We start from the raw sequence: 24,989 nt of genomic DNA on the forward strand, positions 1-24,989 counted from the left end.
ATTCTGGCATGAACAGAACCTGCTTCGGATTTTAACTAAAAGAGGGAGAGACACCCTTTCCCCTCGATCGAAATGGAGTATTCTCTTGAACTTATGCTTCCTGTGCCCATACCTCACTATTTTGAGTCTCAGGAGGGCACGGCGCTTCCATGGCGGAGAGAGTTCCTTCTTCCCGACCCTCGCCTTAAACATGTTATGCTAAGGGAGGACAGCACTGAGTATAGGAGCTGTGATTTGGGAGGAAGCTGAAGGAGTTGTGTGTAGGGAAAGCAACTATCTCTCCCGTTTATTTAAGGGAATAAGGTGGTGGCAGTTAATTCATGCAGCATCCCAAGGGACGCTACAAACAAAATGGTTCTGGCTCAACTTCCAACGTCAACTGCAACCACAAGATTAAAGAAGCCTCGTAAAGGCGCACCTCGAACATTGGGACGTCAGAAAGTGCCGCGTGGCCAAAGGCTGTAGAGATACCTCTTAATTCGTGGGCTTAGTGACTTCGCGGCCCAGGACCGCTCTGCATAAGGGCCCAGGGACTGTGGCCCACGCCGAGAAATAGCCGCTGCCGAGGACAACCCCTGCTCGGCGCCTCGTGAAATACCTGAAGAAAGGGAGAATCTGAACTCAAAAAGTTTTGGACAGAACCTAGGACTTGCATGGTCCTCGGACTCAAGCCTATGGGGAAACCAAGTACTGAGAAAAACATAAGTTTTGGACAGAACCTAGGACTTGCATGGTCCTCGGACTCAAGCCTATGGGGAAACCAAGTACACAAAAAAAAAAAAATATATATATATATATATATAAGTTTTGGACAGAACCAAGGACTTGCATGGTCCTCGGACTCAAGCCTATGGGGAAACCAACTACTCGGATGGGGAAGGTTCTCGGCTCAAATACTGTAAAAGGTTAAGGCCAGTGTGTTAAGAAGATGGCGAAATGACCCAATGTTCATTAGCTTAAGGAAACTGTTCATTTAGCGGGTGACATGTCCTCGGATAGTTACTTCCTATACCATATCGAGCACTTAGTCCTCATCTCGGCTAATTTTAAGGTGAGTTTCGTCCCTCACTGGTCGGCATTGCTATGTCGAATAATTTTATTAAAGTTATGATGACATCTTTTTATTAGCAAACATTTTAGCCTTAGTTGTCATTGATTCAAATGCTATATTATTGTGCCGAGCAGCGCTTGTAAACTTGTAAAAACATAAAAACAGAACATGCGAAGTAAAGTAACAGCAACTTTTATTAATATGAAAAATTATTACAACGTATAAAAAGGGGCTTAAACAAGCCTATACAAAAGATGAACTGCCGAAGCAACTATAACATCCGCAATGCAGATAAGTAAACAATCAGGTGTCGTTTAAACTCGTCTTCAAAGTCTCTCCAATCTCTGCCTCAGTATTGCTTATATAGAGAGAAGAACCTTCTTAAGAAAAAGATGAAGGAGAAGGGAGAAGAATTTGAAGGACAAGGAAGAAGAATTTGAAGGAGAAGGAAGAGGAGGATGGAGGAGATGAATGAGGAAGATGGAGGAGATGAATAAAGGAGATGGAGGACATGAGTAGGAAGGAGGAGAAGAAGAGGGAAAAGGTGAGAAGGAGGAAAGAGAGGTAAAAAGAGGCACCAGTGAAAGAAGAGAGGAAGAAGCGGGGACGCTTAGTCCCAGCCCCAGTCCTGACTCCTAACACACTGACGCCATGTTAGATATGCTCATGAGAGAGCGGGTGGTGGTGATAATGGATGGCTTTGACTCGGTCACGCCGAAAGTGGGACGTGACGAATCCCTGCTTCGGATTTTGGCTAAAAGGAAGGGGAGACAAATCTTGAGTCTCCGCCATCCTTGCCCTGACCGAGCCATCTCGAGCTTTATTAGGACATGGTGTTTTTGGGAATGAAATGGTTTACTCATGGCTGATTACTGTGGTGAACGTATTATCGGATAAGGTATAACCAGAGAGAAGAGGTGGACTCTAGGAGGAATCTGAGGGACTCAGGTATGAGAAAATCAGCCTTTGTCTTCTCTCTTTATATAGGGGACGAGGAAAAGGGTACATAATGCGTTCAGATCTCTAGGGAAATCTGCAAATAAGAGTACACCCGTTTCGTTCCCCCATGCCATCAATAACCGTTAGATCTGGGAAATCTCGTAAAGGGAAAATATTAAAGACGCGCTTCGGATAACCAAACGGCATAAGGGCATCGTGCGCAAATTAAGGGGAACATCTCGTGGACCGGTACACTCCCTAGGCAGGTGAAGAGTCGCCAGCGTCAGTCAAGGGCTAAAATAAATGAGTCACAATAAGGGCTCGGTATTACCAAAACCCACCTTTCCAACTAAGATGTTGGACAGCAGGGTTTTGAGGGGCTATTGTGGGACCCAATAATTTATGGGCCCGGCCCGCTTGCTCATGGGGAGTCCACAGGCCCAAGCCGAAGAGGGCCATGGCCCAAGCTCAAAATAAGAAGCACAAAATGGCCCAGAGATACAGCCGAGGACAGCTTAGTCCTCGGCAGACCCAAAGTCTCATTGATGAAAGTGGTATACGAGCAAACTTTAAAGATCAGAAAATATCTCAGGGAAGTTGTCCTTAATACCCTTCACTGATAAAACTCTACACCTAACAGAACCTGATTCTTAGGCTTTATTAATCATCCCCAACAATTCCGGGATTAGACTGACGGGACAAATAGCAGTCCTAAAAAAGTTGACCCTACACGTGGACGAGGGACAGCGAACGTAGGCTAGTATAAAAGAGAAGATAAACTAATCAGAAAGGGAGCCCCATCTCACTTCCTGGAAAAAGCTCCAGGGATGAGAATGCCCGGACAGTATATGTACACCACCACGAAAAACCCACCGCCGGGTAACCGGAAAAAGACATTAGTGCTCCTCGGACACGATCTGAGGAGTCCAATCCCTCAAGTTACAAAGCTGTAGGGCTTGGATATCTAGGCTGAAGCCTTTTCTTATCTGAGTTTCCCTAAAGTCCGGTTTGAACCAACGCCCTGTGACCAAACGCTAGCCTTTCAAGCCCACTCTCTACAAATCTTATTGTGAGGGATCCTTCACGTGCGAGCCCAACGTCATTGTTGGGCCGTTCGAGAATCGTGTCCTTACATAAATTATATTATTTAAATTAATTAAATAGAATGATTTTTGTTTATTATAAAAATTAGATTAACCAATCTTGTTTTTGTTAAAAAGTACATATAATTTTATTAACCAATCAAAGGAGACTATTTATATGCTCATTAAATTACAAGTATTAATTTGATATCTTATAAACGTAATTTAATATTGTTTACATAATTTGATATCAAGTTTATATTGTTTGTCGTATGCCTTTGTACGTTGGAACCTTATTTTCTCTCAATAGCACGTGCGTGTGTTTGTTTATAAAAAAATGGCGTAAATGCACTTTTAGTCCTTATATTTTGGCTTTTTTCCATTTTAGTCCCTACATTTTATTTTTTCCACTTTTAGTCCCTAAAACCAATTAACGCGTTCCATTTTGGTCCTTTCCGTCAGTCAACCGACGGAAATAGCTGAGGTGGCAGCCGGAGGAATAAAATATTATTAAAAATGCCACATCACCCATGACACATCAGCATATAAATTTAAAAAATTAATTTATTAATTTTAACAAAATTTAAAAACATAAAAACAAAATTTGAAACATAAAAATACATGAATTAAGATCTGAAAAATTCTTGAACAAAGAACACCAACCCAAAAATTTTAAAACCCAAAAAATTAACATAAGATCCAAACCTAAGCGCACCAAACTCAAACTGGCCACACACTTTCATCTCAAACTCAAACTCTATTCTCTCATCTCAAACTCAAACTACACAGCCACACACTATTCTCTCATCTCAAACTCTCTCTTCCATCTCAAACTCTCTCTTCTCTCATGGCTCATACCCGAGCTCTCTCTCCTCTCATGGCCGATCCATGGCCAAAGACCCATGGAGAAAAGCTTTAACACGGAAGCTGAAAACGAAAGAGAGCAAGGGATCTAGAAGAATCGAACCTGAATATTGCACTTGACGAGATCGAGAAGAGTGACGGCCAGAACAAATACCCAAACCCAGAAAATCAAACCCGAAAATCAAATACCTAAACCCAAAAAATGAAACCAGAAAAACAAAAAAAAAATCAAATCCAAATTACAGGGGCTTGTTGTTCGTCTTCTTCTTCATGGTCGGTGGTTCTGGATTCAGACAAGCTAAGCATTAAAGATAACAGCACCTCTCTCTCTTTGTCTCACAATGTTGAATCTGTTGGACTTGTGGGATCTATGATAGCTGATTTGAGTTTAGATCTGTTATGGATTGGTTGGGCTTGCTGTTGTTGTAAGTCGAATTGGCTGGGTTTTTCTGGGTTTGTGTGTTTGTTTGATTCAATGAGCCGAGTTGGCCAGGTCGGTTGATTTTGTTGTTGATTGTTTGAAATAAACTGGGTTTTGTTTGAGTTTTTGGGTTTTTGGGTTTTTGAGTGTTTGAGATTTCTGGGTTTTCTTTGATTTTATGATTTTGGCTATGAATCTTTGGGAAAGAACGAGAAAAACTTATGGGCTTTCAACATTGGTCTTTCAGCATGGGTCTTTCAATGGGTTTAATTTTGAATTCGTGTTCTTGGGTTTGATTTTCTGGGTTTATGTTCTTGTGTTCATAGGCATTTGATTTTTATGTTTTAAATTTTGTTTTTATGTTTTTAAATTTTGTTAAAATTAATAAATTAATTTTTTAAATTTATATGCTAATGTGTCATGGGTGATGTGGCATTTTTAATAATATTTTATTCTTCCGGCTGCCACCTCAGCTATTTCCGTCGGTTGACTGACGGAAAGGACCAAAATGGAACGCGTTAATTAGTTTTAGGGACTAAAAGTGGAAAAAATAAAATGTAGGGACTAAAATGGAAAAAAGCCAAAATGTAGGGACTAAAAGTGCATTTACGCCTAAAAAAATCTATATAAATATGTTTTAAATGTTTATACATATAGATATATAATGTTTTTTTTTTTTTTTTTTAAATTTGAGAAACACACACACATATACAGGGGAAGGAGATATATAATGTTATATATACTTTAAGCAAGTCTCATACTTACAAGCTCGTTCTCATGCACATTTTTATATACTTTTTATTTTTATTTTTGAGAGAATTTCAACCTATAGCGTCTGCTCCTGATAATAACTCTTTATCATCAGACCAAGACACCAATTAGTTTTTGGTGTAGATGGGGATTGAATCTCAAATATCTTATTCAACCATCAGAGACTACCGGTTGAGCTAACTGAAACCCACAATGCACATTTTTATATTTGAGTTGGCTTGTTTAATAGTCAAATATATATATATATATATTTATTTTAGGATTGAGCATGACTCATTTGTTAAATAAACCAGTATAAACAAATTTTTTCCCAATACCAACTCTAGCAGTACCAAATTTTTACATTTAAATATTTTATCTTTCACTAATACAATGACATTTAGTGAGCTTTTGGATCACGTCCACGTTTGGATGTTTTGCATTTCCGTTTCTTTTTTTTTCTTTACAAGCGCTTGGTGCACTGTTCATGAGATATGAATAGTGCATCAAGGCATATGAACAGTGTTTTTTAATGTGAACAGTAATCGAAATTTTTTTTTTTATTGTTTTCAGTTTTCAGCGAAATAAGCAATTTGTAATGGCCCCGCCCTAACTGTGTAGATATTGTCCGCTTTAAGACTCATACCCCTCATGATTTTGTTCTCCCTCAAAACATACAGCAGTGGGGGAAAATGCTTCTACACATTTAAGGAAGGTCACTCCTTATAAGCACATCTCCATGCGCTTCCTTAGGCAATGTAGGATTCCATGGATTGCAAGACCCCCTTTTGGGTCACTACAATTCACCCCCTTTACGAGCACATGTGTCCTCGCGTGTGGGACCCACACTTTCGGCTCTGTAACGGCCCCGCCCCAACTGTGTAAATATTGTCCGCTTTGGGACTCATACCCCTCACGGTTTTGTTCTCCCTCAAAGCACACAGTAGTGGGAGAAAATGCCTCTACACATTTAAGGGAGTGACATTTAAGGTAGGTTACTCCTTATAAGCACATCCCCAAGTGCTTCCCTAGGTGATGTGGGATTTCATGGATTACAAGACCCCCTTTTGGGTCACTACAATTTGTATCCAAACACACCCTTAATGAACTTATAGCTTGGAATGCAATTTGCCGTTTTGAATCTCAATAGAAAAGATAAAAGAAAAGAAAAGAAAATTAATAAAGAATAAATCCAATAGTTCATCTCACAATTATGTGGAAGTGGTAATTGGGGTTATTATTTTGGTTTGGAGTCAATTTAAGAAAAAATATGTTTTTTTTTCTTATTTAATCCACTCATAAGCTTTTAAAATAGTAAAAGTTCCAATATTTAACAAATTTATTAACCTTTTTGGCCTAAACAAATTTAGGATAGAACCAAGTTTCTCTTCAAACTAGTTTGGAGAGAAACTCTTAAAACTTCTCATATATTTCTTTTTTGGGTGTGAATTTTGAAAATCTAACCGTTGAATTTTATGTTCTTAACATGCATATCAAATTTCGTTCAAATCATATATTATTTACTATTTGATCAATTAACTTATTTTTTATTTATAACTTTAGATTACAAAAACTTGAGATTATAACATTTATTTGATGACATAGCAATTGATCTTTGATTTTCTTAAAATTTTGTAAGTATTAAGGATGCAATAAAAACATGCAATCTAACGGTTAGATTTTCAAAATTCACATTCAATATGAATATATATAATAAGTTTGTAGGGTTTCTCTTCAAATTAGTTTAGAGAGAAACTTCGTTCTTTAGGATATGGCCATGAAATTTGTTTTTTCATTTAAAATAGTTTGGGCAAAATTATGAGAATGATTAGAGAAATCTACCCTACTCTTGTTTTCACTAATCCAACAATGTTTGAAATATATATTTTGAGACCCACCAATGAGAGAGGAGAATTAAAATGAAAATTTAAGACGTTTTCGTCAGAAATACTAAAAGTTGTCAATTTGAGCTACAAAGTTTTTAGGCAAAAATGCAAAATTGACCCTCTAACTTTCATTTTTTTCATTTCAGTCCTTTAACTTTCAGTTTTGTCAATTCAGTCCTCTAACTTTCAATTTTTGTCAATGCAGGATTCTATTAAAGCTGCCGTTAACTTTCAGTTTTTTTTTTTTTTTTTTTTTTTTTTTTTTTTTTTTAAATTTCGAAATTAAAAGAAAAAAATTTGTAAAAAAAAAAAAAAAAAATTTAAGGTCGTTCCCCTTACCTTAAACCAAAACCGAGAAATCACAGCATATTGCAAGTGAATGGCATCACCACGTGATCCTAAAAGCTTTCAATCTCTTTGTTGCTACAATCTAGTGGGATCTAAAATTTGATGAACCCACCTCCCCAACAGCAAAAGTAATAAAGATGCTAAAAAAAAATTCAAAAACGTGTTTATTCCAACTAAAAAGTCAAATTCATGTACAAATGGTAAGATTCAACCTAGGCCTCACGATAACCAGCTCGCTTATGTCAGCGGCGAAACCAAAATCCTAGCCGTCAATCGCAGCATCAAGTTCAACGCTATCAAGTCGAAGCTTTCTTCGATTTGCAACGACGTTGATCTTTGCTTCAAGTACCAACTTCCTGGCGAAGATCTCGACGCTCTGATTTCTGTGACGAATGATGAGGATCTCGAGCACATGATGTTGGAGTACGATCGGCTGCTTCGCGGTTCGGCTAAGCCTGCTAGGCTTAGGTTGTTTTTGTTTGTGGTGAATTCTGCGCCGGCAAGTTTTTCGACCGGCGATCTGAAATCGGAGCGGCAGTGGTTTTGATTCCTCGTCTTAAATTTGTTCCCCTTCTGAAAATCGAGTTGTTCCCTTAAATTTTTTTTTTTTTTTTTTACAAATTTTTCTTTTTTTCTTTTATTTCCAAAATTTATTAAAAAAAAATTGAAAGTTAACAGCAGCCTTAATAGAATCTTGCATTGACAAAAATTGAAAATTAGAGGACTGAATTGACAAAAGTGAAAGTTAAAGGACTAAAATGAAAAAGAATGAAAGTTTTTAGAAGATCAGTTTTGCATTTTTGCCAAGTTTTTAATATCATAAAATTGACAAGGATTGGAGCAAGCTACCCCATTCTCATTTTCACTAATAAATCAAAATGTTTGAAAGATGTATTTTGACAATCACCAATGAGAGATAAAGGCATATTCTTGCTTCAGATTGCGGCACACAAGATGCTTAATTGCCAGTCCATTAATGCTTTTTTCTTCTTTAATTCGGGCCTGTCATTTTTTTTTTTTTTTTTGCGTAGCGCTTTCTTCTTTTTAAAAGTTGAAAGCAAATTACAGTTCATCGCAACATAACCATGTTCCGAACGTTGAATGTAACTTAAATGTTAATCACATCATAATTATCATTTGGGACAGTTGTCAATACAGTGGTAATAAACTAATAACCACGTTAATTATCAATACACTGGAAATCACTCCAATTGTTACCATCTCATCAATAGCAATAGAGTATAGACAATAATCACACAAGAGAGAAATTGCAAATTCAAATCTACTCTCTTCACCTGATTTTGAATTTCAATTATTGCAATTTGTTGTAGATTAACCTCTATATATAGTTGCATAAACATCCCCCCCCAAAAAAAAAACAGTGAATCCAAAACTATATCAATAAAATCATATTACAAATGTGTAGTTATATTATTCGTTTGGATTAAAGGGGAGGGAGTGGGAGTAGAGAAGAGTAAAATAGGGTAGGCCCAAAACATTATTACACCAGTATTATCTTATCTCCCCAAGTTGCTCAACCTTATCAATTTTAAAATGGAGGAAGGAATAATAATAAAGAATGAAAGGGTAACTTACTCATATGTATTTCATATCTGATAAAAAAAATCATATGTATTACATTATACATAGAAGGAAAACATGTTTATTCCGTATTTATATTTATTGAAAGGTTTTGATTGTGGAATGACCAAGAACAAGTGGAACCATCTAGCCCAATAAATTCCAAGATTATTATATAACATGCAAAAAAAAATTATTGGTTGATTAAGAGAATCATGGCTTTCAAAATTAATAAAGGGATTATTGCAAAGGAATTCAAACTTCAAAGTTAGATTTACTAACAATTTGTATCTAATCCTTTGTATGTGTATGTTTTTACAACATTTTTACAACAAATCACAGGTGGTTAGTTGTTATTGGTTCAAATTTGGTTCTAACAATAACAACCTGTCACTTAAAATTTGTTGTAAAAATGTTGTAGACATATCATTTCTCATTATAATATCCTAACTCCTAAGTTCCTAACTGATCCTACCACAAACTCTTTTCAAAAATTCCTCCTACAAATTAATTTATTTGAATCAATAAAACACATCCCTATCGTTTTTTATACTAATCAAGATAAGTTAGACTTCCTCTATAAAAAAAATAATAATAATAAGTTAGACTCATAACATATCATCATCATGTCAATTAATGAATAATCACTGTCATGTTGTGTAACAATTTGAGTGATGTTACAATTAATTAATTACAGCAAATTGCACTACAAGTCTTACAAATTATGGTGGAAACTTTTATACCCAAAATAAATATATAATTCAAAATTTATTTATCAGGTTACTGTTTTGAAACCAATCAAATTCATTGTCATACTGATTTATAAGCATTTTATAATAAATTCAGTTTTCCCAATTATTTTCTCAATACAAAACTATCATGCTGAACTTTTGCTATAGAGCATTGTACCTTAAGTTTTAATCACATGGTGAGTAGTTACAGTAGCTAGAGTTAGAATAGGTCTTTAAAGTTAGATACCACTTATGTAAGTTGTGACCAAATTTATATACTGCCTGCATTGACCGCTACAGTCTAAACTAATGACCGCTAACTCAACTCAAGGTTCCCCCAACCTTTTCATTGGGTTTGTTTACAACCGTTAGACGGGGAAAAAAAACTAACCCGACCGTTTCCCATGATTAGCAAAAAGAACCCAAAGCCACCAACTTTTGTTTAGAACCGTTACTCACAGAACCATCTTATTCATAATAACATCCACCCATAAATCATTTTGTTCTATTATCTCAAACGTCCTAAGCAAAAAGGCAAAAGACAAAAAAGACCCACCACATCTGTAATTCCACTCAAAAGAGTTTTGTAGCTATTACCATTTAGCAAAGAACAAATGCCTACACAAATGCCTTTTCATTTCCAGCTGTGAACCAAGCCCCTTCTGCCTCCTCACGTGGACCCCCAAAACCCTTTAACCCTAGTTAAACCCCCCCCTAAACAACAACCATGGTTAACCGAACCACTTAACTCTAGTTAACCCATCTCTCTCTATCTCTTTTTAACTCTCTTTAATTACCACTTCACACTCTCACTCTCTTTTCAAGCTCTAAAACTTTCAAACATGGGACACAAAATCCTCTTCTTTCTCACACTCACAACAGTAGTGCTAGCCACATCCATCTCAGCCCACAACATCACCGACATTCTCTCAGGCTTCCCAGAGTACTCAGACTTCAACAAATACCTCACCCAAACGAAACTCAACGACGAGATCAACAGTCGCCAAACAATCACTGTCCTTGTCCTGAACAACGGCGCCTTGTCCGCCCTCACAGCCAAACACCCCATCTCCGTCATTAAAAACGCGCTCAGCCTCCACGTCATCCTCGACTACTACGACCCGACCAAGCTCCACCAAATCCCAAAGGGCTCGACTCTCAGCACCACTCTTTACCAAACTACCGGAAATGCCCCTGGAAATCTAGGCTTTGTCAATATCACCGACCTCCAGGGTGGCAAAGTCGGCTTCGGCTCGGCGGTTCCCGGCTCGAAACTCGACTCGAGCTACACCAAAGCGGTCAAGCAAATCCCTTACAACATTTCGGTGATCGAGATCAGCGCGCCGATCATCGCGCCGGGACTTTTGACGGCTCCGGCTCCTACGGCTTCCGACGTTAACATAACGGCCGCGCTTGAGAAGGCTGGGTGCAAGACCTTCGCGTCGTTGATTACCTCTAACGGCGTGATTAAAACTTTTCAGTCAACGGCTGATAAGGGTTTGACCCTTTTTGCACCGAACGACGAGGCGTTTAAAGCCGCTGGAGTACCTGATCTAAACAAGCTCTCCAACGCTGATAGAATCTCGCTCTTACTCTATCATGCACGCGCTGGCTACACTCCCAAGGGAACTTTGAAAACCACAAAGGATCCGATCGACACTTTGGCGACTAACGGTGCCGGAAAGTACGATCTGAAAGTCACGACGGCCGGAGACGAGGTCACGCTTCACACCGGAGTGGACTCGTCGAGAATCGCCGACACGGTGCTCGACGCCACGCCTTTGGCTATCTTCACCGTCGACAATGTGCTTCTTCCGGAAGAGCTGTTCGGAAAGTCTCCCTCGCCTGCGCCGGCTCCGGGGCCGGTGACGACTCCAAGTCCAGCGCCTGTTTTGGCTCCAAGTCCGGCGTCTAAGGCGCCGTCTCCGGCGAAAGCTTCGCCGCCTGCACCTCCAGCAGAGACTCCTACGAATTCTCCGGCGGACTCTCCGACGGCGGAGTCTGAGAGCAGTAAGACGACGGCAAGCGGAGCGCATAACGTGAAGGGTTCTGCAGTGATGGCAGTAGTTCTCACGGGCTGTGCCACTGTTATTTCCTCGCTTATCCTGTCCTGAGTAGTAATTTCATAGGTCTTTTTAAAACTGTTGCTTTTTTTTTTTTTAATTTTTTGAGTTATTATTCTGTTAGTAGTTTTGTTATTTATTTTTGGATTTAAGCTTAGCTGCGCATTTTAGCAGCAGTGTCACGGTGTGTGTCATTTTGGGTGGTTCATATTAATGCCTTTGCCAGCTCTTTTTTTTTAAATGTTTTTTGAGATTGTGGTATGGTATTAATCGGGTGTTTCGCACTGTAAATTATATATATATATATATATATATATTCTTGGTGTTTGTGATAATGGATGGAGTGGCAGCCCACGTGGAGAGAGAGTGAAAGTGGGGTCAGGGGTCTACTATAATTTCAGTATTATATTTTTGTATTTGTATTCGAAGGGACCACTTTTCGAAATGTTTTTGTTTTTGGTGATTGTTGTCGATGGGGTTGCATCAATCTTTTCTAGAACACACGGATTATATTTTCGTGCGGCGAATGGGTTGGCTGGAAAAGCAAAAACATATTTATTCTTTTATATTTACTATCATTAAAATGGACTGTTCTGTTTTGTTTTGTTCTGTTCTGTTCTGCACAGGTTCGATCATTGCTAAGATTGGATTAGGGGAACTAAATCTTACTCTTCCTTCTCAAATTGTTTGACCTAGTTAAAAAAATCCAATTATTTAGGAAAACATCATTAACTTATTTCTTAAAAAAAAAAAATTAGAAATTTCCTAAATTATCTTTAAACAAATTTATCAAAAACTTATAGTCCAAGTAATTTTTAAAGTTATTGTAGATTTCAAATTCTATTAGCACTCTTACAATTTTCAAACCTATATTCAAATTCAAATTCTAGCCACCAAAAATTTTTTTTTTTCCAAACTTTTCATCCAGTTTCTCTTGCCGTTAGGGTTTTTCTCTCCCAAAACCCTAGCCGCTTGTAGAATTCGATACCTAACGTGTTTAGGTTTCTTTTCCCTTTAGCCTCTTGGGGATCTGAGATGGTGTGTTAGCTTCCTTAGTAGTCGGTTTTTTGTTTGGTGTGTCTGAGCTTTGGCACTTTCTTATGGCTGGTTTAGATGAGTTGTGGTCCCCTTTTTCCATAACCGAAGAAGAGGAGAGAGGTGTTGATGTTCCTCGTCAGAAGGCAGCGACGATTCACCGTCTTGCTAGCCGTTTCTTCACAAAGAGAGTTTTAAGCGTTGATGCGGTGGCTTGAACCTTCAAACCACTATGGAAACCGATCAGGGAACTTACGATCAGAGATATTGGTGAGAATATCCCGTTGTTTGAATTTGAAGATAACCTAGACCTCGAACGTGTACTGGAGTTTGAACCATGGTCCTATGACAAAAACTTGGTGATTTTTTAGCGGGCTCACGATGCTGAATCTACGCCCCTCCTAGAATTCTCCCATGCAACTTTCTAGGTTCAATTACACAACGTGCCAGAAAATTCTTTGACTTAGGAAACTGGGGAAGCGATTGGCAAGTCGCTAGGGACTGTGGTACAAGTGGCAGACCTTGAAGATGATGGTTTTGGCAGCGAATTTCTTCGAGTCCGGATTACCATGGATATTACAAAACCCCTAACTCGGTGCAGTAAACTTTGGGTTGATGGCAAGTAGATTGGTCGGGTGGGAATCAAGTATAAGCGGCTACCAAATTTCTGTTATTGGTGTGGACGTGTATCTCATGGGGAGAGGGAATGTGCAGTATGGCTTCAAGGTAAGGGGAAACTGAGGAAAGAAGATTAGCAATATGGGGAATGGCTACGAGCGGATTTGGTTAAACACATCCGAAAATCAGTGGTTATAATTTCGGATGCATCTCGAAGTTAAGCACCATGGTGGAGGAAGCAAAATGGTCCAATGAAGAAGCCTAGTAACCAAGCTGGATACACAGCCCCTGTACAACCTCACGACGAGAATGGGTCGGGGTATGCAATAGCCATGGAATCAGATGAGAACTTGGTTGATGTTGAGAGCTCAATTGTGATGCAGCCTCTTATGCACTTTGCCAACCAATTTGATCTGAATCATGACAACAGTAGGCAGCAGACTGCAAATCCTAGGGGAGAGCGGGAACATGCACGTGAATTGGAAGCAAAGGTGGTAAGCTTAAAGATAGTAGATGGTGTGGTTAATTCTCCACGTAAGGATGCATTTGGGCCCCACTCCACTCCCTTCACCGATATCACCAACAAAGGTAATCTTGATTCTGCCCTTTTTCCTATTACAAAAAAATGGAAAAGAGTGGAACATGAGGCTAAGCCAACTACCATGGCTACCTCAGATGTTTTGGGTGATCATCACCCTACTTTAGACTTGACTGACCTGAGTGGTAACAAAAAACAATGTTTGGTATTCTGTAGTTCAGATGACAAAGAAAACTTTAAGGTGGTAGCTGGTTTTCAGCACCACCGATCCTCATGAGTTGCCTTAACTGGAACTGTCGTGGGCTTGGGAACCCACAGACAGAAGATGAACTCGTTGCCCTAGTTAGTAACAAAGATCCCATGCTGGGTTTTTTAATGGAAACCAAGGTTGAAAAATATGTCTTGGAACGTATTGGTAGAAAGATTCAATATTCTAATTTATTTATTGTCCCATGTCATAATACAGGTGGTGGTCTAGCTTTGTTTTGCAAAACTGACTTTAATGTGGATATGCAGTCTTATTCTGCTCGTCATATTGATACTATTATTGACCATAGAGTTGATGACGCCTAGCGGCTCACGGGTTTCTATGGTAACCCTAATACCACCAACTGGGAAAACTCCTGTTCCCTACTTAGAACTCTTCATAATTAGTTTAATCTGCTGTGGTTGTGTATGGGTGACTTTAATGAAATTTTACTAACTGATGAGAAACAGGGTTGGTTGGACTGTCCAGAAAGACAAATGCAAGGTGATGCCTTGGATTTTTGCAGGTTGAGGGACATTGGCTTCAATGGGTATCCGTTTACTTGGTGTAATAGACAACCAGGGGTTCAAAATGTATGGATTCATCTTGATAGACGGGAGTGGCATCGGTGGAGTGGATTTTAAAATTCCCTTCATCTCAGATTCATCATTTGGAAGCTTTCCATTCATACCATAAGCCCATATTATTGTGCACTGACTCCGAGCTCAAATGTTTCTATAAAAAAGGGCATCTGTTTCAGTTCAAAGCCATGTGGCTTAAGGATGATTCATATGAGGGGATTATTAAAGATTCTTGGGGGATGGGTCTGGCTTCATCTTCAATTTGGGATTTTTCTAGCTAACTCTCCACTTGTCAAGAAAATCTAAAGATCTAGAACCATACCACTTTTGGGCATGTCCGCAATACTCTTACCAAGAAGCTCAGGGAGTTGCACAATCCAAAAGAATTGGATTGCTATAGAAACAACCCAAGCTGAATATATGTTTTAAGGGATGAGATTCAGAAACTCAAGTCGAAAGAGGAAGTAATGTGGAAGCAAAGATCTCGCAATGCGTGGTTGAAGGAGGTATTTCCATTGTAGAGCAAATCAGAGAAATCGCCGCAATCTCATATTGGGTTTGGAGGATGAGTCTAGTAATTGGGTGGAAAATGAAGGTCAAATGGGTAGAATGGTGGAAGGTTATTTTGAAAGTAATTTTACTAGTTCAAATCCTTCGAGGTTTGATGATATCCTGGACAAAATGCAACCTGCCACTGTGGATGTTTCTTCGTTGAGGCTAGACCGTGACTTTCAAGCTAAGGAAGTTCTCACCGCCCTCAAGCAAATGGCCCCTCTCACAGTACCAGGCCTGGATGGTATGTCACCCATCTTTTATAAAACTTTCTAGAATATTGTGGGTGAGGATGTGACTGCTGTTGTTCTCAATGCTTTAAACACAGGTATTGTCCCTGAATCTATCAATACCACCTTCATATATGCCTTATACCTAAGATTAAAAATCTGAAGAAAGTTTCAGATTTTAGGCCAATTTGCCTCTGCAATGTGATTTACAAATTGATTGCTAAGGTTATGGTTAATCGATTGAAGAAGTTTTTAGCTCATACTATCCTTGATTCCCAAAGTGCCTTCCTATCTGGTAGGTTCATTACTGATAATGTATTGGTGGTCTTTGAAACCCTTCACTATCTTAAGAGAAAGACACAAGGGAAGTTAGGCCTTATGGCACTAAAGTTGGATATAAGTAAAGCCTATAACCGCGTGGAATGGGATTTCTTGGAGAAAGTTATGCAGTAGCTGGGTCTTGAGGAAAGGTTGGTTAAAATTATTATGTCTTGTGTTCAATCTATCTCCTATTTTGAACTTCTTAATGGACAACCTATAGGGAATATCAAACCAAGGGTAATCCCTTATCTTTTTATTTATTTTTATTATGTGCCATGGGTTTGTAATGTTTGTTACAAAAAGCTGAGGTGAACGGTTCTATAAAAGGTGTAACCATATGCCGAAATGGGCCCAGGATTTCACTTTTTTTTTTCTTTTTTTTTTTGCAGACGATAATGTTTTCTTTTGCTGGGCTACAGAAGTGGAATGTTAGAAGATTCTTGATATTTTAGCTATCTATGAGCGTGGTTCGAGGTGAAAAATAAATAGGGACAAGACAAATATATTTTTTAGCTCTAACACTTCTCCTCGGGTTCAAACTAGCATCCAGCAACTATTAGGAGTTCCGGCTATCCACCAATATGAGAAATATTTGGGGTTGCCAGCTCTAGTGGGTTGAGCCAAAAAAAAAAAAAAAAATCCTTTATTTACCTCAAAGAAAGGGTGTGGAGGAAGCTACAAGGATTGAAAGAAAAATTACTTTCTCAAGCTGGGAGGGAGGTGTTAATCAAGTCTGTCATTCAAGCTATTTCGACTTATACCATGAGCTACTTTAAACTTCCAAAATGGTTGATTAAGGAATTAGAGATTCTTATACGTAAATTTTGGTGGGGGTATAGTGGAGATAGTAGAAAGGTGCATTGGGTTAAATGGGATAAACTTTGTGAGGCTAAGGAGGTGGGGGGCTTAGGTTTCAAGGAAATTGAAAAATTCAATGACGCTTTGCTTGCCAAAAACATGTGGCGTATGATCAATAATCCAAACTCCCTCTGCCATAGGGTGTTCAAAGCTAGATTTTTTCCAGAAAGTTCAATCCTTGAGGCAAGGGACTTTATCTGTGGCTCTTATGCTTAGAAGAGCATACTCAGTGCTCGTGATGTAATTCAAAAGGGTATGGTTTGGTGTATTGGCAATAGGCATTCAATGAGGATTAAACAAGATAAGTGGCTACCAAATCAATCCAGTAGAACCCCCATTTCAGCTCTCCCAGACTTGCCCCAAGATGCTAAGGTTAGTGCTCTCATCAATCCTGAAAGTGGGGAATGGAAGAAGGAGGTTGTTCAGTCAATATTACTACCACATGACGTTGCATCTATTCTGGGCATCCCTATCAGCAGTAGAGCCCCCCCTAATCGAATCATTTGATCACTCACTCAATCAAGTCTGTTCTCTATAAGCGGTGCTAACAAAATGCTTGCTTCATGTGTGTCAAATGAGCTTGCAAGTAGCTCCAACCCGGCCCCAACCAGAAAGTTTTAGATAGGTATTTGGCAGCTACGTGTGCCAAAGAAAATTCAGCACTTCATCTGGAGAGTTGCTTGCTTACTCCAAGTGTAGGAGATCATAGCAATATAATTCTCGGAGTACCGAGGTCAAACCACAAGGAGCAGGGTAAATTCAAAGATAATTTAATTAAAAAAAAAAAAACTTTTATTGAAGATGATGAATAATTTTTGCCTAGTAATTGTAAACAAGAATAACAATGATAACTGATTTAAGTCAATAATGTAAATACCAGGGTATCGAGGTGTTTCTCTATATCGATATGAAATTCTTTGTGATCTAAGAAATTATATATTTCATAAATGATTGTTCTTATATAATTAAATACTTATGATTCGATTGAACTGAGACAATTCAAGAACGCATGATAACCTAGATTAATAATGCGGTTAGAAAAGTTTTTAGAAAAACTCATTCACTTTAAAACCTTATTTCTATTTGAAACTATTAGAAATTCATCTAAACAATAAGAAAAACATGATTGAACTTATTGAAAGCATGGAAGGACTAATACATCAAAAGAAATCTAATTGAACAATCAAATATATTGTTGATAAAATCTTAGAAAGAATCATATTGAATATTCATACCGTATAGAAGAAACATAACCCCTAACCCTAACAAAGAGTTTAGGCTGCCATTAGAGAAAGGAAAATACAAGGGTTTTCTCCCCAAAATTCGTTTTCCACAGCCTCTATCCAAAACCCTCACATCAAAGTGTCCAAAGAAAATAAAATTTTTACTGTTTTAATTTTCGTCTAGGTTTATAGTAGTAACTTGTGAGTTAATTTTGGCCTTCAAAAATTGAGAATTTCGAAAAACTCAAAACTGAAAAGTTGTAGATATTTAAGTCATGGTTCTAACCCATCTGGTTTTGTGTCAATTGGATTTTTTAGTAGATAGATACGCCCAAAATACTAATCAGTGCTCAAATCTAATTTTTCCTTTTCATATTCTGCCTCTTTGATTTCTTTCCTTATTTGAAACTTCCAAATATGGTAGACGACCCAAGCACTCCAGCTGCACCACCTTAGACATTTAAGCATAGTCCTTTAGCTCCTCTTTAATTCTAGTTTGGCCTCCATTCTCTCACAGACTTTTGTATACTCATTTTTTTCACTTGATTTCCTGAGAGTAGAAAATTACACGCAATGAATGACATGTTATTCAAGAAATTATGTAAAAATAAATAATAGGGACTAATGCAAATCATGGCTTAATTATACAAATTAAGCATAGTAATAAGGAGATAACGCCCACATAAATATATAACAAGTATACATTTTAAGGCGTTATCAAGAGTATGTCACAATGCGTTACCTACCATGACCAATCTTTGTCGCCACCAAATTACCGATTCAGCAGTGTATGAACTGTGCAAAAGTCATAAGGATGACACGTTGTATGCTACATGGTCTTGTGGGGAGATTGCCTGTGTTTGGAACTCATTCACATGGTTCCACCAAGCGGTCACCTCCCCCCTCATCAGATTTCACTGACTTGTTTTCCAGATTTTTGCAGGTACAAGATGACTTCAGCTCTGAAATTTTCTTTATCACAGCGTAGCTAATTTGGAACCGAAGAAATGCGCAGCATTTTGGCCGACCAGTTCACCCTCTCAGAAATCTCTGCTCCATGGCGGGAAGCTTATTGCAAGAATTCCTAGCTGCCCAAGAGTTTGAACCAACCCCTCCCCTTCCTCCCATGCTGCAGTAGTGGTGTCCTCTAGAAGTTGATCATTTCAAGTTGAACTTCGATGCAGCGGTATTCAACTCATTGAATTTGGCAAGCATTGGCGTTATTGCTCGTGATTGGAGCTTTATCCATGCCCATTTCTCTTGCACAATCAATGAATGAAGTGGAGGCAATAGCTTGTCGCAAAGTAGTTCAGTTTGCCAAAGAACTTGGACTTCAGAAAGTTACATTTGAAGGCGATTCATCAGTGGTGATCAACGCCCTTTCACAAGGGCCTGGCTGTCTTTCTTTATATGGGAATGTCATTGATGACATCCTCGTTCTAGCCGCTGATTTCCAGTTTTGTGAATTCAGTCATGTTAAAAGAGTCTGTAATGTGGTGGCTGATAATCTTGCCAAAAAGGCTAAAGATTTGTTGGGGGTTCAGGCAGGGGCGGCTTAATGTATTTGGGGGCCTAAGGCGAAAATTGATCATCTTGTTTTAGAAGATGTAGAATTTTTTCTTTTTTTAGAAATTTATAAGCAAAAAATTTGACAAAATTTTTCATACTTGTTGATGTGGTAGATTGATAGTGGTAAGTAAAACAGTGGTGTTAATGGTAGACTTAGATGAAAACTAGTAAAAGTTTGCCAACTAAACTCTTATTATTATTCTTATTTTTTTTAGAAATGCAACATTCACAATATTTTTTACAACGAATCCTAGGTTTTAAGTTGCTTTTTGTTTTTTATTTGAAAATATCACTATAATTTTTTTTTATTTTTTATTTTTGCCATCAACAACAGGTTGTAACAGGCTGTAACAACCTGTTACTTAGCATTAGTTGTAAAAGTGTTGTGAAAAATATTGTGGACGTTGCATTTTTCTTTATTTTTTATTTGTTTTTCATCTGGTAAAAAAAAAAGTATTTTATTTATTGATTATAAATAACCCTATTGGTTAAAATTTGGGGGCCTTTTTTTTACTTGGGGCCTTAGGCGGCTGCATTTCTTGCTTCACCATTCAGCCGGCCCTGGGTTCGGGTTTGGTTGGAAGACCTTCCTGAAGACATTTATCCCCTGGTCTTGTTAGATGTTCATTGAGTTGGTTTTTGTTTCAATAAAGTCCCAGGCATTTTGTCTGGTTTCTCAAAAAAAAAATTCTATAGCCACCAAGCCTAATCCAAATTCAATCTTTATCTTTAAATCAAATTTTAATACAGTAGGTTAGAAACTCTACTGGTGGCAAAATAATAGCTTTAGTGGATTTCAAAATTTAGGCTTTTAATTAAAAAAAAAATGCTCCCACAAATAAATTAAGGGCATATATAGAATGTTAATAAATTAATGATGTTTGACTTTTTAAATAGGACATAATTTTGGGACATCCCAAAATGGAATACAGGCCAATCAATTTGGGACAGAGGGAGTAAAATCCAATATATTTTGTTTTTAAAAAATAAATTTTATCAAATTAATAATAATTCAAAAATTGATACTACAAAATATGAAAATAATAAATATGTGATCGTCAACTTTTTTTTTTCCGTAAATTTTAATGATACAATCAAATCTAAATTCACCTATTAAATTCATTTTAGCCATTTCAAATTGGGTAAAATATCATTTTCGTTCCTAAATTTTTACAAAAGTTTGTTTTTGGTCCCTAAACTTTCAAAAGTTTTTTCTTCATCCCTAAACTTTACAAAACGTTCTACTTTTCATCCTTTCGTTAATGTTCGTTAGTTTATGTCCTATGTGGCATAACAGAGTATTGACGTGATAATTGACTTGGGCTAAACCATTTTATTTTTAAAAAAATATGGACACGTGGCTTACAACAATTCATGCATGTGGACTAGTCGTAGTGTTGCATTAACCCTGAGAGAAAATCCCCAAATTGGAAACCCCATTGCCCAAACGTGAAAACTGAAAACCCAACGCCCAACCCCTCCTAGAAGCTCACCCTATAGAAGAGAGGAAACGATTGTAAATTCAAAACTTAGAGAGAGAGCGCTTATAGCTTCATTTAATTTTAATCCACTCCAGGGCTACCGCTTCAACTACAAACCCATTTCACAAGAAGTATTGCCACACACATATAGCTCTAAATCAGGCAAAAGTTTTGAGTCTCAAACCATAAAATACTTTAATTTTTCTCTCTGTTCAAGAATTTGTTGTTTATGTGTATCCAAACTTATCAACTAATCAAGGTAGTGGGCTCCAAGTTATCTTTTCTTTTCAAATTGATAGGCTAAGAATATATTAACCCCTAACCAATTGATGCACAGATCCAAATACGTGACTAACACACTAACTTGAGGAAAATGTTGGTTGCCAAATTCTTTAGTTCATCCAACGATGAAAATCAAGAAGCTCCTTGGTTACAAAACCCTTAGCGCAAAGACGCAGCGGCTTCTACAAGGAATATGATGAACTAGGGCAAATTCTGTCTCCGGTCACAATTTGCATGCACAATCAAATTGCAATAAGTTGCATCACCTTTGACGGCCCTTAAAATAATCCTTATATATGTCTAGGGTTGTGAGATAAGAAACCCTACACAAATACACATGGATATGCGTGAAATCAAATCTAGAAATCTGAATTTCGTAATTTTCGACAAATACAGCTTCTGTCGAGCATCAGCATTAAACCTCAATGGATATGAATTGTCGAGCTATCTGTCGAGCTATCTGTCGAGCTTTAATAAACAACACTTCTTCACTTGTTTCTTGGACAAATTTGCATAGTTTCAATACTAAACTTGAACTTTTGTTCCTTGAAGTACTAAACTCATCCTAGATCTACCCAATTACAAGTAAAATGCGTTTTTTCAAATGATTAGCCATTTACATAACATATATCTCTAACAATATCCACATATGTCCTAACACAAATCTCTGAGCAAATACAAAATGAAAGGATTTTTGTCAACCAAGGACTCGAGATTTCATTGGGCTCGGGGGTACGAGTTAGTGCCACTAAATTTTTTTTTTTTGTTGCTGGCGCCGAGATCTCTTCTGAGAGAAGCTAGGTGCAGCTAGTCGTGAGAACAGGGAAGAAAGAATCATTAAAAGGGGTAAATTTGTCTCATTAAAATATTTAATCCATATGTACAAATCATTGTGAGCCACGTGTCCATATTTTTTTAAAATAAAATGGTTTAGTCCATGTCAATTACCACGTCATTACTCCATTAGGCCACATAGGACATAAACTAACAGACATTAACGGATGGATGAAAAGTAGAACATTTTACAAAGTTCAAGGATGAAAAACAAACTTTTGAAAGTTTAGGGATGAAAAACGAACTTTTGTAAAAGTTTAGGGACGAAAATGATATTTTATCATTTCAAATTAAATAGCTAAGATTTTATTTACTCCATTCTAAAATCTTAATTTGTATAGAGTTCTTTCTCAAAAAAAAAAAAAAATGTATAGAGTTATCTTTTTTCTTTTTGATAGGGTGACTATAGAGTTATCCTTGAAAACTCAAAAAAGATTAAAGATCTTTTTTTTTTGGATGAAAAAAATATATTAAAAAGATTAAAGATCTTAATCCGTCTGATAATAAGTCTAAATAAGATGAGAGAGAGAGAGAGAGAGAGAGCTTGGCAATTGACATAGATTTGGCAATATCCACGTCACACAAGAGTAATGACATTGTCTAGACATTACAAAATGAGCAAGAATTAAGAACAGGTTTGGGCCTACAATTCACCAATTAATATTCTAAGATACTCCCGCAAACTTAATGTGGGAAGTTATAGATTAGCTTGAGTTTAGTGACAGGAGTACGAAAGAATCGAAAGCAGCTTGGATAATTGATGAAGCATGCCTTGTTCCAAATGATATTGTACCAAATGACAATTCATCTCAATATGTTTGGTGCTCTATATTAATGTGGGCATTTGAATGGCACTCCGCGGTTGTCATAATGGCCAGGTGAGGGAGCACATTAAGGAGGTCCTATAGTAACTAACATAAGCTCAAAGGTGATGTTAGTAAGTACACTTTACTTAGCCTCTACACAAAGAAATGAGAGAATCACCTGAAAGAAAGTAGTTACTGAAAATCAAATATTTAAAATTATTACTGAGTTTTTCTTTTTGTTAGATGAATTCATGAGGGATCATTCTCACCGACAAAGTTGATGGGCTAAAAGCCTAAAACATCATTCACTAAGATTATTTAGCTAGAAAGGTAACTTGAGACTCTAAACATTATTTTTATTAGACAAAGAAGTTTAGAAAATACATAATGAATGGATGAAATCATTTAGGAGACATATGTGACAGTTGGAGAAGAGAAGTTTGCTTAAGGTAAATCTTTTAGAAATGTTGGGAACATATGTATGCCATTATAAATCAATATTTAGTAGCATATGAGGAATAATACGCGAGCTATATCGATAAAGAATGGTAAATGGCAATGAAACTAAGGAATTTAAAAACCTACTAAGCTAACAATTGTGAACTTGAAATGAATCTAATAGAACTTCTTGAATATGGAGGAGTAACTGATGATAAGCATTCTACTTACTTGCATTAACGCTTTACAAATACCTTAAAAAATACAATAACAAGAGAAAAAATCTCTCGAGTATACTTTGTGATGAGAAAATTTTGTGCCTTGTTATTAATAATTACTAAAAGTTATTGACGATTCTTCTCTTCACCTGGCATCCTTTCCTTTCACTTTGATGACACTTGTACTCGATTCCACATGTTCAAAATGTAATTGAGCTTTGTCCTTTGCTTGTGTCCAACTGGAAAATAAGAGAGTTTATAATATTTCATCTAAAAAACTCCTAAATTATAAGAATTAAAAATTATAATTTCCCATAAAATAATTGGTAGGAGCCACAAATTTCAAGGATCTCCAGTTCATAAACCCACCAACCAGAAATATGCTGTCGTCGTAAATGTTGGCATTGCGGGCCATCAACCTTGTGAGAGAGAGGTGGAAATGCAAGGGAATATGCCATTTCAAGAACCCACCCTCCCCACCAAAAATAAAAAACCCAAGTGTGAAGGTCATTTTACTTTTTTAAACACCACAGTCGCCATATCTTCTGACAATGTCAAGCAATGTTCAATCATTTTCTAACTCTATCCTATCAAGATCAGGAGAGAGAAAGACTGAACCAAGGAATTATTAGTATGATGTTTTTGGCCAGATTGGCAAGAAATGATTTCATTCCAATGTCAAAAACTCTATGAACAGAAATTTCCAATTGCACTTTTTTTTTGAAGTTGCATAGAAGGTTGAGTGGTAGGTTTCTATTTGACCACATGCTAGTATGTAGCATTGCATGCATATAATCTTTCACTAAGGATCCGTTTGGATACAACTTATTTTTGCTGAAAACTGAAAATACTGTAGCAAAATAATTTTTTAATATGTGAATAATACCGTGGGACCCGTGAACAATGCATGAACAGTGAATTTTGTCTCTTGTACAGTGATTCCATGTGATTTTACTGTTCACGCACTAGAAAAGAAAAAAAAAGAAAAAAAAAAAAAAAAAAAAAAAAGGCAGAAAATGTGAACATGGATCTGCAAACGCGGATCCAAACGCTCACTAAGTGAAGGGAAGGAGTGAATGACGTGTACAAAGAAACTCTTCAAACTACTCTTATATTTTTTTATTGAATGTAAATTTTAAAAAATGTTCTTTATATTCTTGATACACATGTCAAGTTTCATTTAAATCAGATGTTAATTATTATTCGATCAATAAACTTATTAATATGCATAATTTTAGACCCAAAAACTTGAAATTTAAATATTTTATTAAAGACATAACTATTGATTTTTAATCTTTTTGAAATTTTGCAAATATTGAAAATATAATAAGAACATACAATCCAACGATTAAATTTTCAAAATTCACATCTAATACAAAGATATAGAAGGAGTTTGAAAGGTTTCTCTCTAAACTGGTTTGAAGAGAAATCTTGTCCATCTT

General features: G+C 37.1%; 1 protein-coding gene across 1 annotated transcript; it reads left to right on the plus strand.

Moving 5' to 3' along the window:
- Window positions 1-10,449: 10,449 nt before the first annotated feature.
- LOC126697077 (fasciclin-like arabinogalactan protein 10) lies at window positions 10,450-11,957 on the plus strand. The gene has a single exon (XM_050393910.1). It carries the CDS (start codon window positions 10,496-10,498, stop codon window positions 11,765-11,767), a length of 1,272 nt encoding a protein of 423 aa, XP_050249867.1. The 5' UTR covers window positions 10,450-10,495; the 3' UTR covers window positions 11,768-11,957.
- The last annotated feature ends 13,032 nt before the right edge of the window (window positions 11,958-24,989 follow it).

The sequence above is a fragment of the Quercus robur genome, chromosome 8 (assembly GCF_932294415.1).
Source record: "Quercus robur chromosome 8, dhQueRobu3.1, whole genome shotgun sequence".
In the NCBI taxonomy this organism is placed as follows: domain Eukaryota; kingdom Viridiplantae; phylum Streptophyta; class Magnoliopsida; order Fagales; family Fagaceae; genus Quercus; species Quercus robur.

What these genes read in the sequence shown, in the direction of transcription:
- LOC126697077 (XM_050393910.1), top strand. Translation starts at nt 10,496, where the DNA reads ATGGGACACAAAATCCTCTTCTTTCTCACACTCACAACAGTAGTGCTA.